The 14,875-nt window shown below is 45.6% G+C and overlaps 1 protein-coding gene across 6 annotated transcripts; it reads left to right on the forward strand.

Moving 5' to 3' along the window:
• The first annotated feature begins 324 nt into the window (after window positions 1–324).
• LOC127538237 (galectin-1-like) lies at window positions 325–10,185 on the forward strand. 6 transcript variants are annotated; one of them, XM_051961890.1, is made up of 5 exons: window positions 325–429; window positions 1,910–1,989; window positions 2,387–2,558; window positions 2,905–2,965; window positions 3,057–3,152. In XM_051961890.1, the coding sequence occupies exons 1-5, from the start codon at window positions 421–423 to the stop codon at window positions 3,071–3,073; spliced, it is 339 nt and encodes a 112-aa protein (XP_051817850.1). In that variant the 5' UTR covers window positions 325–420; the 3' UTR covers window positions 3,074–3,152. The 6 variants fall into 6 exon arrangements, with proteins under 6 accessions (XP_051817850.1, XP_051817848.1, XP_051817846.1 ...); XM_051961888.1 differs by lacking the exons at window positions 1,910–1,989; window positions 2,387–2,558; window positions 2,905–2,965; window positions 3,057–3,152 and adding exons at window positions 8,823–8,902; window positions 9,299–9,470; window positions 9,959–10,185 and having other exon boundaries at window positions 343–429; XM_051961886.1 differs by lacking the exon at window positions 2,905–2,965 and having other exon boundaries at window positions 347–429; window positions 3,057–3,283.
• Window positions 10,186–14,875: the final 4,690 nt, after the last annotated feature.

Raw genomic sequence — 14,875 nt, forward strand, 5'->3', positions numbered from 1 at the left:
ATTCTTGTTCATTCGCAAAATACTTTTCCAGCGGTTCCCCCAGTCTCTCAACCACTCCCCACAAACCCCTTTCCCGGAGGACTGCATTCAGGGTTTGGATGTGAGAAGAAAAGCTGAACGTGAGGTGGAGGGGGCGTGACCTCCTTGACTGCTAACCCTCAGAGAAAGACGTCAAAATTTCCATCTGGCCCCGCCCCGGAGATGCAGAGTCTCCCCTTTAGTGGCCCTGGATTGGCGAAGAATGTTAGTGAGGAGGGCTGGAATACAGGTGGGGGTGGGGACTTAGCAGAAGCCCAGAGAGCAGCAGTCTATTAGAAGGTCCGATACCTCCCAGAGTTGCGCTCTCCAGGTTGGAGTGGACGTCGAACGTGGGGGACCCAGCGCACCTGGAGACTCGCAGGAGCTTTCTCATCCTCCGGCATGGCTAGGGTATGGGCTAAGGGCAATCGAGTCCGGGGTGTGAGCTGAAGTGTAGAAGTAGGGGATTCTCCGGGGCTGGGAAGAATCGGAGACTGTCAGGAATGCGGGGTTAGAGGGGGGCTGGGAATGATCGAAGCATCGCCTCCCCCGGTGGCCTGGGGCCTCCGGCTTTTCTCCTCCTCTACCTTGTCCCCCTGACTCTCCAAGAGCTGCCCCTTCCATGCTCTCCCCCTTGGAACTGGTCTTGGACAAACTGGTAAATCCGGGCAGATCCTGGGGACACGTGAGCGAAGGGAAAGGGGCAATCAGCGAGGATTAAGGTGGAAGGAATCCTTTTCCGTGAAGGAAGAAGAAAAGGCAAGGTGGGATTGTGGGATGGGAGGAGATGAAACTTCTAGCGGGGATCGGACTGTCTGCAGTGAGTTAACCGTAATCCAGCCGTGGCAGGGAAAGAGCCCAGGCTGAAGACGCTCCATTGGGAAGGAAGGATGCTAGAGATGAGAGAAGGGGTGGGGCAGGGACCACGTGATTCCTCAGAGTCTTTTTATTTCTAGCCCGGGTCCCTTTAAAAAATAAGAACGAATTAATCTCACCAATAAAGTTCTTATCTTTACTCCAGGAAACCAGCTCCTAAAATTCTCTTCACTCTGTCCCCAATTACTTCTCCATTGATTTAGAACATGAAGGGACCACACAGCGGTGCTGCCCTTCTCCCAAAGGGCTGGGAGAGCAGGACAAGCTAAGTTTCTTGACCTTAGTCTTTGTGCCAGGGTGATTCCCCATTCTTCCCTTGCCAACTCCCTTGCTCCTGGGAACGGCTGCATCCTGTTTGGAACCAAGACTTGGCTCTAGAGGACAGGGGATGGTTCTTGAACTTTCCTGGGGAGGATTTCCATCCTACTCAATGAAATAAGCAGAGCTCTGGGAGAATGAGGAAGTGGGCAGGGCAGTTGCTGGGTATATGGGGAAGGCAAGGTATGGGTGACCTAGCTACCAGAAGATTCCCCATTGAGATATATTGTATCTCTAAACCTGAGGGTAGAACCACTCTCCTCCCTTCCCTCTTCACTTTGTCCAACTGCCAGGATACGTGCCATGCCAACCTAAGATGGCACTGGGGCAGCCAGGGGGACCCAGAGAGCATGAGCCACTTGGCCCTCAGGAAAAACTTTGATTTCAGTTCAGATTCTGTTGCTCACATGTATCATCTGGGACAGGTTACTTCTTGATTCTCAGTTTCCTAAGGTATAAAATGGGTAAAAAACCAATCATCTAGGCTACTTCTTCACTGATCAGATAAAGAAACTGGGGCTCAGGGACATGAAGGGACTTCTCTAAGGCCACAGAATCACTCCCACTTCAGTACTAACTAGCTGCGGACAATCTGATTTCCTAGAATGTCCATGGAGAGTGGAACTTCTCCAACTGGAAGCTCTGGGTCCCCTCAGGTCCCAGCCAGCCCTAACCTTCCTGTGCTTGGTCTCTTCAGGAAATTGTTGCCTATAAGATGTCCCTCCGACATGGAAACTGCATAAAAATAGTGGGAGATATTCCACGTGATGCCAAGCAGTAAGTCAGACATGGGAAGGATGGGACAAAATTTAACCCTGGGTAAGAGCCGGGTCCTTTAAAAACCTGCTTGATTAGAAGCACCAAGCTGTTTTTGCTTCAGCCACACAAGGCTGGGCTAGGATTCAGGATCAGGAAAAACATCCCACCAGAAGCTTCCCCGGTAGCTGGCATGGAAAGTTTGGGTAGGTAGTGAATTCCCTGTCTCTGGAAGGAGTACAGTATGCGCCATGGTTCCTTGTTAGACAGGATGGGGAGAAGTGAAGGAATGGGGCTTCAGGTCCAGGAATGGGTGAGGTTCCCTTTGGAAGTCTTCTAGCTCAGGGATTCCATTAATGGGGAATTTCCAAGGCTCTGGGGCCCAGTCTAATCATGGAGGTATGTTCCCCATTCCCAGTTGTATGATTAATCTGGGCAAAGATGAATTTAATATTGGCCTGCACTTCAACCCACGCTTCAACTATCAAAATAGTATCAAGAAGATCATCTGCAACTCCAGGAATGATGGCATGTGGGGCAAAGAATTACAGGAACATAACTTCCCTTTTGTATTAGGGACCACGATGGAGGTAAGACCCCAGAATCAGAGTATGGTATGTCAGAAGAACTCGAGATAATCTCATTCACACTTGCATTTGACAGCAAAGTCATGGAAGTGAATGCTGATGGGGGGGGGGGGGGAGGGAAGAAGAAAAGCTAAAGGGGAAAAGGGTTAATGGGTTCCCAAAGGTCAATAGCAAGAAGCCCAGCATCCCTTGAGCTGAAGAGAGATTGGGGAGAAGGGAAGGGAATTGTGAAGGGCTGTGGTGCCAATGGGATAAGAAGAGACTCTGGGTTATGGCAGGACACAGAACTATAGAATTAGATCTGGAAAAAACCTCATGCACCATCTGGTCTTACTCCCTCATTTTACAGAGGAGGAAACTGAGGTTAGGAATGGAGAAACGCCTTGCCCAAGGTTTCACAGTGTCTTGTAGTGAGTGTCTTGAACTGGAATTTGATCCAAGTCTTCCTGTCTCCAAGCCCAAGGTTCTGTGTTCACCTCCTTCTGCCCTCTCCTCATTCAGATTTCCATAATCTTTGAAGCACATGGTTTTAAAGTGAAGCTGCCTGATGGTTTTGAGTTCACTTTCCCTAATCGTCTTAAGTTACACACCCTCAACTACTTGGAAATTGGTCATGATATCCTGATCAGATCGGTGACCTTCAAATGAGCCCTCCAATCAAGCGGACTTCAGGCCATTCTTGACTCTTGGGACTCTCTTATGACTAATAAATATGCTGATGAAAAGAACAGCTGACATGTTCTGATTTTCTAATCTTGGAGATAGAGGGCTGGGTTTGGCATTGGGAAGGATGGCTTTGTGATCCTGGACAAGCACCTTTACCTCAGTGCTCCTTTGCTGGCTTTCTAGGACAGTGGTTCTCTATCTGAGATAGATTTTAAATGGGAAAAAAAATTATATCATCATTGTCAGTAACATCTAGTCTTCTGAGCATTCCTCAATGGTTTTTAAAATATATTTTAAAATATTATTATAATTGATATTGCATTGGTTGCCTTCTCAGTGGGGAGGGGAGTGATGAGAGGGACAATAAAATTTGATACTCAGAATTTAAATGAATATTAAGGACATTTAAAAAACAAAACATTGGACTTGGGACTGAATAAATTTAAATTTCTGTGTATTTATCCATGGGCTGAAGTATCCTTGGAAATGAAAGCTTTCCTCACGATTTTCCTGATCATAGTCAGCTGCCCAATGTCTAACCTACAGCTTTCACTCCATTCACTCCAAATATTGGGAATTCTACAGCACTTCAAAATGAAAAATGGGGATCATGTCCCATTTTGGGGGAGCAGGTTCCCAAAAGTGCCTCCTTCCCCAATTAGTTGTGGTCCTTCTTTCTTGAAGAGAGCCCAAATGACATCATTATGTTGAGGTCAAGGTACATTGTGTCCACATGTGCTTGAATATAACCTAAGAAACTTGGAAGGCTCAAGTAATCCATGTGACCAAGTCCTATTTCTAGAGAGAATTCTAATCTATAGAATGCTTCCCTCTAAAACACTCTATTTTCCCATTTTGAAATCTCTGACCATTTTTAAAGGCAGAAGAGATTGTTTTACAAGTCAGACCCTCATGATTTTATTTTAGATCTTTATATCAGGTGCATAATTTAGGTAAAGAAAGAAATAGCAAGTGATACATAAAAACTGAAATTCTCTGAATTTTCAAAATTGGAGAAAAAATTACGACATTGTACTAAATTATAAGAAGTTTTGTTATCGGTAAATTTTATCAGCATTATCTAGGAGCCTTTAACGGGTGATTTGGAATCAGAGAAGCAGAGCTTCTTTCAGAACTGCACCCAGAATGAGACCTCTTCCAGAATGTCCAAGAGAAGATAATTATACCTCTCAAGCCATCTATAAATCTTTCCTGAAAATTAGCTATATACTGTTCTATCACTTATTGTTTCCACCTTCCTTTTATTATATAAAGAGACTTTATACAACACCTCTTTTTTTAAATTCAGGAATTTTGACTGTTCCCCTTCCTAGTTGGAAAGTTCCTAGTTTTTCTTCCAATAAGAAATCATATTAACTAACTTTGTATTTTTCCTTTTTATTGACTTCATTTGATTATTTTCATGTATAAAAATCTCTCTGCCCCTATACTTGAGGTACAGCCCTAAGATGAGAAAGGGATCTGGTCCTGGTTCGTTGAACAACAGTCAGACACACTTGATATATAGATAAACTTAAGAGATCAAGACTTTGCCTCTTCAATCATTTGATCTTTTACCCATAACAACCAGGAAGGAGATTGGTATAAAGACTGTTATCTCTTTTTAATAAAGAAGGAAACTGAGATTCAGACTGGAGATATGACTTTCCCATGGGTCCCACAGCTGGCAATGCAAAGGGTAGATGAAAGAGTAAGTGCTAGGATTATAGGGAAGATGAAAGGACTGGAATCAGGCTCAGGATATGAGGTACCTGAGATTGATGAGGGGCTTGGGAAGAGAGGAGCAATGTCTGTTCTGCCCCACTCACTACTGGGAGCTCCCTTTGCCTGGTGATCATGGCTTTTGTTTTTCCAACCTCTCCAACACTTAATGTGCCATCCATTCCCTTGCCCTTGAAATAGATGGTAGGAGAAGGAATAGTCAGGTGTGTTGGACTTGAGTACTTGAGCCTTGTCTGACAATACAGAGGGACCACCTTACAGGAGAAGATTTAGCCTTGTCCCCGAGAAAGAATCAGGAGGGAATTAAGAAAAGTACAGAAGGAACTGTCCATTCAGTTCAATAATGGAAGCTGAACAGAAATGGAAACTATTGATGGATTGAAAGGAATAAGTTTCTCATTATTGGAGATTCTCAAAGGGACGTTAGTAACCTTGTTGGGGGAATATTTCAGAGGAAGATTTTATTTAAATAGCTGCATGAGATGCCTTCCAAGTGGCGATTTGATGATCTGTTAAGGGACAGGGACCAAATCTGTGATGACATTTTGTGTAATGGGAACTTCAGATGAGCAAACTTCCTCCCCCTCAAAAACAAGTCAATCTTGTCTCTGAAACGTAGCATATCAGAGCAGAAGTTCTTTGACTGATTTGTGTCATTGACACCACTCTGACATTCTGGCGAAGCCCTTCTGAGAAAAACATGTGTTGTTGATGTTTTAGAGCAGGAAAAGGAAATTTCTCTTAGTGTTCAGTGAAAATAAAGATGTGATTTCTTTTTTTCCTCTTCAAATTCAAAATCCCTTGGAATCTATCCATGGAAACAGCAAATCTGTAAACCCCAGATTAAGAATCTCTATTTTAGAGGATTACTTCAATTATAAGTTAAGGGATTTGGGAGATGGGATTTGCCATCGCTTCTTGACTTTGAGGGTGTGGATCTCTATTCACTAAGATGCTTTACTTTTCTTTCCATCAGGATCCCAATTTACAGATGAAACAACAGAGCATCTGAGAAGAGAAGTGACTTGCAGCTGTAGGTCCTGGCCTTCAGGTCCAGAAGAACAAGAGGTAAGGGAAAGAGGAGGCAACTGGGGAAATTCAGATCCCTTCTTTTCTCTTAAGGGGCATCATGCTCCCTCTTCCCCTCCCTCAACCATCCCCTTTTGCTTCCTGGAAACTCAGGGATTTCTAACCTCTGACCTCATATCTCTGTTTCACTGGAGTTCCATGTCGGGAGAAATATCTGTGGGAGGCTGTATCACAGGCTACATAGACTCTCTATCCTGGGTCTCATTCCCTGGCAGCACCCAGGAGTGTCTGCCCCTCCCTTCCCTGGGCTGGCATAGAAGGATTTTCTGAAGAACCTCAGCCTCCCTCCCTTCAGTCTCATCATGCAGGCAGAGCAAGAAGGGCTTTCTGACAGCAGGACCAGCATTGGGCCCCTTGCCAGCCTTCCTCTCCTTATGACTAAAAGTAGGGGGACCTCCACAGAGCTTAGTAAGGCTGGAGACACTTACAGACCCCTGGGGAGCTGTCCAAACCAATAGAAAGACACTGAATCCCTCATTCCAGATGGAGAGCAAGCTGACTCCATGGCCTCCTCCCACCCACGTTCTTTTTCAATGAACCACCATACTTAGGAAGCCACAATCTTAGGTAAGTTACTCTCTACACTGCACCTCAGTTTCCCTATTTATAAAACATGTCAATTTAACCATGTGATATGATGAAAAGAGCCCTGGCTTTGGAGTCAGGGGAGCTGGGTACAAGTTCTGGCTCAGCTCAAGCCACCCAAGTCTGTCTTTTCTTCAGTGGGTAAGAATCCAAAAGTTCCCACCTTATGCCATCCTGTGATAGAGTTTCCCCCTGGACTCTCTGCAGGTCAGGGGGACCACTGTCAGCCAGACCAGATCATGGCTCTCCTTCTAGCGTATGACCGCCCCCCCCCACCCCGGCCCCTTCCCGCCAACATCGGATTCTTGCTGATTCGCCAAGTACTTTTCCACTGGTTCCTCCAATCTTGCTAAGTTCCCCAGATTCTTTCCCCAAAGAACAGTGTTGGCATTTGGATGTGGGGAGAAAAGCTGAGCGTGCTGTGGAGGGGGCGTGATCTCCGTGATTGCCTCCCCTCCAAGAAAGACTTCACATTTTCCAGCCGGCTCACTCCCTCTCCCCTGGATTGGCTAAAAGGGCGAGAGGGGAGGGCTGGAATACAGGTGGGGGTGGGGACTTAGCAGAAGCCCAGAGAGCAGCAATCTATTAGAAGGTCCGACACCTCCCAGAGTTGCGCTCCCCAGGTTGGAGGTGGACGTCGAACGTGGGGGACCCAGCGCACCTGGAGACTCGCAGGAGCTTTCTCATCCTCCGGCATGGCTAGGGTATGGGCTGAGGGCAATCGAGTCCGGGGTGTGAGCTGAAGTGTAGAAGTAGGGGATTCTCCGGGGCTGGGAAGAATCGGAGACTGTCAGGAATGGGGGGTTAGAGGGGGGCTGGGAATGATCGAAGCATCGCCTCCCCCGGTGGCCTGGGGCCCCCGGCTTTTCTCCTCCTCTAACTTGTCCCCCTGACTCTCCAAGGGCTACCCCTTCCATGCCCTCCCCCTTGGAACTGGTCTTTGACAAACTGGTAAATCCGGGCAGATCCTGGGGACACGTGAGCGAAGGGAAAGGGGCAACCAGCGAGGATTAAGGTGGGAAGGAATCCTTTTCCGTGAGGGAAGAAGAAAAGGCAAAGTGGGATTGTGGGATGGGAGGAGATGAAACTTCTAGCGGGGATGGGATTGTCTGCAGTGAGTTAACCGCAACCCAGCCGTGGCAGGGAAAGAGCCCAGGCTGAAGACGCTCCATTGGGAAGGAAGGATGCTAGAGATGAGAGAAGGGGTGGGGCAGGAGCCACGTGATTCCTCAGAGTCTTCCTATTTCTAGCCCGGGTCCCTTTAAAAAATAAGAACGAATTAATCTCACCAATAAAGTTCTTATCTTTACTCCAGGAAACCAGCTCCTAAGATTCCCTTCACCCTGTCCCCAATTACTTCTCCATTGATTTAGAACATGAAGGGACCACACAGCGGTGCTGCCCTTCTCCCAAAGGGCTGGGAGAGCAGGACAAGCTAAGTTTCTTGACCTTAGTCTTTGTGCCAAGGTCACTCATTCTTCCCTTGCCAACTCCCTTGCTCCTGGGAACGGCTGCATCCTGTTTGGAACCAAGACTTGGCTCTAGAGGACAGGGGATGGTTCCTGAAAACTTTCCTGGGGAGGATTTCCATCCCTACTCAATGAAATGAGCAGAGCTCTGGGAGAATGAGGAAGTGGACAGGGCAGTTGCTGGGTATATGGGGAAGGCAAGGTATGGGTGACCTAGCTACCAGAAGATTCCCCATTGAGATATACTGTATCTCCAAACCTGAGGGTAGAACCACTCTCCTCCCTTCCCTCTTCACTTTGTCCAACTGCCAGGATACGTGCCATGCCAACCTAAGATGGCACTGGGGCAACCAGTGGGACCCAGAGAGCATGGGCCACCTGGCACTCAGAAAAAAATTGATTTCAGTTCAGATTCTGTTGCTCACATGTATCACCTGGCACAGGTTACTTCTTGATTCTGTTTCTCAAGGTATAAAATGGGTAAAAAAACCAATCATCTAGGCTACTTCTTCACTGATCAGATAAAGAAACTGGGGCTCAGGGACATGAAGGGACTTCTCCAAGGCCACAGAATCACTCCCACTTCAGTACTAACTAGCCTGTGGACAATCTGATTTCCTAGAATGTCCATGGAGGGTGGAACTTCCCCAGTTGGAAGCTCTGGGTCCCCTCAGGTCCCAGCCAGCCCTAACCTTCCTGTGCTTGGTCTCTTCAGGAAATGGTCGCCTATAAGCTGTCCCTCCGACATGGAAGCCGCATAAAAATAGTGGGAGATATTCCACGTGATGCCAAGCAGTAAGTCAGACATGGGAAGGATGGGACAAAATTTAACCCTGGGTGAGAGCCGGGTCCTTTAAAAACCTGCTTGCACTTGACCCTTGATTAGAAGCACCAAGCTGTTTTTGCTTCAGCCACAGAAGGCTGAGCTAGGATTCAGGATCAGGAAAAACTTCCCAACAGAAGCTTCCCCGGTAGCTGGCATGGAAAGTTTGGGTAGGTAGTGAATTCCCTGTCTCTGGAAGGAGTACAGTATGCGCCATGGTTCCTTGTTAGGATGGGGAGAGGAGAAGGAATGGTGCTTCAGGTCCAGGAATCCCTTTGGAAGTCTTCTAGCTCAGGGATTCCATTAATGGGGAATTTTCCAAGCTCTGGGACCCATTCTAATCATGGAGGTATGTTCCCCATTCCCAGCTATATGATTAACCTGGGCAGAGATGAATTTAACATTGGCCTGCACTTCAACCCACGCTTCAACTATCAAAATAATATCAAGAAGATCATCTGCAACTCCAAGAGTGATGGCATATGGGGCAAAGAATTAAAGGAACGTAACTTCCCTTTTGTACCAGGGACCACGATGGAGGTAAGACCCCAGAATCAGAGTATGGCATGTCAGAAGAACTCAAGATAATCTCATTCACACTTGCATTTGACAGCAAAGTCATGGAAGTGAATGCTGATGGGGGAAGATGAAAAGCTAAAGGGGAAAAGGGTCAATGGGTTCCCAAAGGTCAATAGCAAGAAGCCCAGCATCCCTTGAGCTGAAGAGAGGTTGGGGAGAATGGAAGGGAATTGTGAAGGGCTGGGGTGCCAATGGGATAAGAGACTCTGGGGTATGGCAGGACACATAACAGAACCATAGAATAAGATCTGGAAAAAAATCTCTTGCACCATCTGGTCTTACTCCCTCATTTTACAGAGGAGGAAACTGAGGTTAGGAATGGAGAAACGCCTTGCCCAAGGTTTCACAGTGTCTTGTAGTGAGTGTCTTGAACTGGAATTTGATCCAAGTCTTCCTGTCTCCAAGCCCAAGGTTCTGTGTTCACCTCCTTCTGCCCTCTTCTCATTCAGATTTCCATAATCTTTGAAACACATGATTTTAAAATGAAGCTGCCTGATGGTTTTGAGTTCACTTTCCCTAATCGTCTTAAGTTACATACCGTCGACTACTTGGAAATTGGTCATGATATCCTGATCAGATCGGTGACCTTCAAATGAGCCTTCCAATCAAGCGGACTTCAGGCCATTCTTGACTCTTGGGACTCTCTTATGACTAATAAATGTGCTGATGAAGAGAAGAGCTGACATTGTCTGTTTTTCTGATCTTGGAGACAGAGGCTGTATCACAGGCTACATAGAACCTCTATCCTGGGTCTCATTCTCTGGCAGCATCTAGGAGTGTCTGCCCCTTCCTTCCTTGGGAGGGCATGGAAGGCCTTTCTGAAAAACCTCAGTCTCCCTCCCTCCAGTCTCCTCATAGAGGTAGAGCATGAAGGGCTTTCTGACAGCAGGATCAACATTAGGTCTCTTGCCAACCTTCCTCTCCTTATGATTAAAGGGCAGCTAGGTGGGGCAGCTAGGTGGCGTACTGTATAGAGCACCATCCTGAAGTCAGAAGGACCTGAGTTCAAATCTGAAAATTCCTGGATTACCTGGAAATACAGAGAGGCTCTCACAGGAGGATTTAGCCTGGTTCCATTCAGCATCAGCAGAACCAAAAGGAAATTAGGAAAAGTGCAGAGGTACCTGTCTATTCAGTCCAACAATGGTAGCTGAATAGAAGTGGAACCTATTGATGCAATATAAGAAGTGAGTTTCCCATTGTTGGAGGTCTTCAAAGAAAGCCTAGTGACCATTTTGTGGGAAATTTTAGGACTATTTTTTGTTAAAGCTCTTTAATTTTCAAAACATACGCATGGATAATTTTTCAACATTAACCCTTGCAAATCCTTGTTTCCAATTCCCCCCCTTCTCCCCACCCCCTCCCCTAGATGGCAAGTAATCTAATATATGTTAAACATGGTAAAAAAAAAAAAAGTATGTTAAATCCAATATATGCATACAGATTTATATAATTATCTTGCTGAACAAGAAAAATCCAATCAAAAAGGAAAAAAAGAGAAAGAAAATAAAATGCAAACAACAAAAGGAGTGAAAATGCAGTGTTGTGATCCATACTCAGTTCCCATAGTTCTGTCTCTGAGTGTAGATGGCTCTCATCATTACAAGATTATTAGAACTGGTCTAAATCACCTCATTGTTGAAAAGAGCCACATCCATCAGAATTGATTGTTATACTATGAACCACTACATAGAATTCCCAATCCCTCTATTTTTGTCCGCCTGCCTTTTTGATTTCCTTCACAGGCTAATAGAACACTATTTCAAACTCCAATTCTTTCTGTATAGCAAAATAACTGTTAGGACATGTATGCTCTACATGAGGCATGTGGAATTCAAAGTACGGTGATTAAATGGACATTGAGAATGGCTTACTGAGGCCAGCTAGATGGCACAATGGATGGAGCACCCCAGCTCTACCAACTCAGGAGGAACTGAGTTGAAATCTGATTTCCTAGCTGTGTGACCCTGGGCAAGTCACTTAATTCAATTGCCTTGGAGGTAAAAAAAGTAGAGAGAATGGCTTATTATGATACAAGGACACTTGATCTTAGTTAATAATGATGATCACTATTGCTTTGCTTTGACACTTTGTTTCATGGAGTTTCTGTTTGTGCTGAAGTCTTTTTGGTTACCTTAATGACATGTATATCTCCCTTCTCAAAATTAGTCTAAGAAATCTGATCTATAATTTGACAAGCAATTCTGATTATAAATTCATGAAAATCCTTATGGATTTAATTTGTAGATAAGGGACACAAAGAAGGAGTGGGTTTTCCATTTCAACATCAATCAAGGGGGGAAATGAAATTGAAAGGATTGGGACAGCAAGTGACTAATTCTAGGAACTGAATGATCTACTTGACTATCTTAATACTCAGTTCTGAAGGCAATAAAGTTCCTTTCTATTAAATTATGGGCCTAGTCCAAATTCTTCCTTGGGAGAATTTTTTTTTTCCAATTGGGAGAACTGGGAAAAATCCTTACTGTATTGTTTGAACCTAGCTCTGAGATACTAGATCACCTCTCCCTGATGATTAGAGCCCACCCTTCCCTACCTAAGTTATACTGACTGAAATCCTTGTCAGCTCCAAAGATTAATGCAAGGAGTTTTTCCACAAGTAGACATCTAGAGCAACTTATACATCTTATTGGAAAAGTGGTCCTGTCAATCAGTTATTGTTTCTAAAGTCCTTTCATTATATAACAACATTTGAGGGAAGTGGGACTTTTTTTTTTAATTCAGGGAATTGCACCTATTGACTCTTCCTCACCCCCAACTTGGAAAGTTCCTAATCTTTCCTCCAACTAGAAATCGGAATGAAATATCTAGAAATAGAAATGTTGTATTGATTCCTTTTAATTAATTGAACTCATTTGGTTATTTTCACAAATAAAAATCTATTTCTCCTTGTATATGGGATGCAATATACCCTAAGGGGAGAAAGGAACCTGTTTCTGGAATGTTGGGCAATTGCCAGGTATTACTTAAAATAACGATAAGTTTGGAAAAGGGAGCTTTTGTCTCCTTGGTCTTTTAATGATTCACCCATAACAATTAGGAAGGGGGTTGGTACTAAGACTGTTGTGTCCTTTTTATAGAGAAAGAAATTGAGATTCATCATGTGGATGACATGCCCAAGATTACATACTTGTCAGTGCAGGATGGGGAAGTGGGAGAACTGAAAGTTCTGGAATTCACCAGGATGTGAGACATTGGTCAGGGGGGGTTGGAAGGAAGGGAGCTGTATCTCTTCTGCCCCACTAACTGCTGGAAGCTCCCTTTGACTATTTATCATTTTTTTATTTGTTTCTCCAACCTCTCCAAAGTTTATAGAATGATTCTCTTGCTTCTGAGACCAATGGTGGGAGAAGAAATAGTTAGGGGTGTTAGCCCCGCCTGGGAACATAGAGGAGCTGTCCTACAGAGCACTTAGTTTGATCCTTCTCAAGCCCAAAGGAAGAACCAGGAGGAGTTTGGAAAGGTGCAAAGGGACCAGTCCATTCAGTCCAACAATTGGAGCTGAACAAAAATAGAACCATTGATGCCAAAGGGAGTTAGTTTCACATTGGTGGAAGTCTTCAAAGGGAGCTTAGAGACCATTTGGGGGAGGAGTGATTTTTGAAAATGGGCAAGAAAATCACAGGCTCAGCCTCAGGCACATTTCAGTCTTAGTCTCTCTACAATTTGAGGAATAGGGGCTCAGTAAAACTGGAGATCCCTGGGGAGCTATCCAAAGTCTTTGAAGAGACTCACTAATCCCTCTGGCCAGTTAGAGAACAAGCTACTTCCATTGTGTTGGATTGCTTGCCATCTAGGGGAGGGGGTGGGGGAAAGGAAGGGAAAATCTGAAATACTAGTAATTCGAGGGTCAGTGTTGAAAATTTACCCATGCATATGTTTTGTAAATAAAAAGCTATAATAATTTTTTTAAAAGATAAAAAGGAAAGAAAAGAAAAATTATCCGTGCATATGTTTTGAAAATAAAAAACTTCCGGCAGCTAGGTGATACGGTGGATAGAGCACCAGCCCTGAAGTCAGGAGAACCTGAGTTCAAATATGACCTCAGACACTTAATACTTCCTAGATGGTCACTTAATCCTAATTGTCTGAGAGAGAGAGAGACAGACAAGACAGAGACACAGAGACAGAAACAGAGACAGAGAAACAGAGAGAGACAGAGACACAGAGAGGAAGGGAGGAAGGAAGAAAGCTTTAAAAATAAATTCTATTTGGCCACTGTTGAAAAGAAAAAGAAAAAGAAAGGGAGGAGGGAGGGAGGGAGGAAGAAAGAAAAGGAAATCAATCGGTTTCTACGTTGAGCCATGGTCTGATTAGGATTTCCCCCTTTCGATGGACTCTTTGGGGGTCAGGGGACTGACTCTCAGCCAGACCAGAGCAGGACCATCCATCTAGAGGGTGGCCCCCGGCCCCTTCCCGCCAGCATTGGCTTCTTGGTGATTCTCAAAGCACTTTTCCATTCCACTCGCCCCCAACCCCCTCCCCAAAGGATACTGTTGGGGTTTGGACGTAGAAGTCTAGAAAGGGACAGAGCTAGAGATGGAGAGTCCCCAAAAGCTTGGCTCCTCCTTGATTGGCTCCCCTTCCCAGAAAGACTTTCAAAACGCCGCCGGCCTCGCCTCTGCGATAGGCTCCGCCCCCTCTGAGGTCCGTCCTGGGGCAAAGTACCAGACGGGAGGGACGGAGGTGTGTGGAGATGGGGAAATCCGGAAACCCGCAGCTATTTGAAGGGTCCCACACCCGGCCGAGTTTAGCATCTCGCGGTTGGGATTGGACGTTATCCTTTGGGGACCCAGGGCAGCCGGGAGAATCACCAGGGCCTTTCTCACCCTCCATTACGCAGGGAATGAGTCCATCACACTATTAGCTGCGGATGCTCCTGTCCCGGGTATAGGTTAAGGGTTCGATGGTGGGGGGACCCCTGGGGTTGGGGCTTGGAAAGCATCGCGGAAACTTGCGAAGAGCGTGCTCCTAGCTCCTGGCCAGGAGGTGGGGTGGATGGGATGGGGGGGGTGCTCTATCCTCGCTCTCTGAGCTGGAGTACCTTTTCCTTCTCTAACCCCCAATTCTAACCTCTCCAGTCCTTCAAGGGCTGCTCTCCCCCAAGGTGCTAAATCCAGAGAGATCCTAGAGAGAGGGGAGCTGGGAGGGGGGGGGAAATCAGCATGGACTATGGATTATAGATTAATGGATTATGGACTATGGATTAATAGACTCTGGTCATTCTTGATTCCCCCTTCTTTCTGAGTCTCCCCCTTTCTTGCCAACTCCTGTTTCCCTGGACATCGATGGATCTTGTGTGGCACCAAGACTTGGCTGGAGAGAATGGGAGATTCTCTTCCTGA

The sequence above is a fragment of the Antechinus flavipes genome, chromosome 5 (genome assembly GCF_016432865.1).
Source record: "Antechinus flavipes isolate AdamAnt ecotype Samford, QLD, Australia chromosome 5, AdamAnt_v2, whole genome shotgun sequence".
NCBI lineage: Eukaryota > Metazoa > Chordata > Mammalia > Dasyuromorphia > Dasyuridae > Antechinus > Antechinus flavipes.

Excerpts from the sequence above, each read along its gene's own strand:
- LOC127538237 (XM_051961888.1), top strand. Across the intron at positions 8,903-9,298 it reads ATTCCACGTGATGCCAAGCA|CTATATGATTAACCTGGGCA; the intron begins GTAAGTCAGACA and ends CCCCATTCCCAG. Across the intron at positions 9,471-9,958 it reads TACCAGGGACCACGATGGAG|ATTTCCATAATCTTTGAAAC; the intron begins GTAAGACCCCAG and ends CTTCTCATTCAG.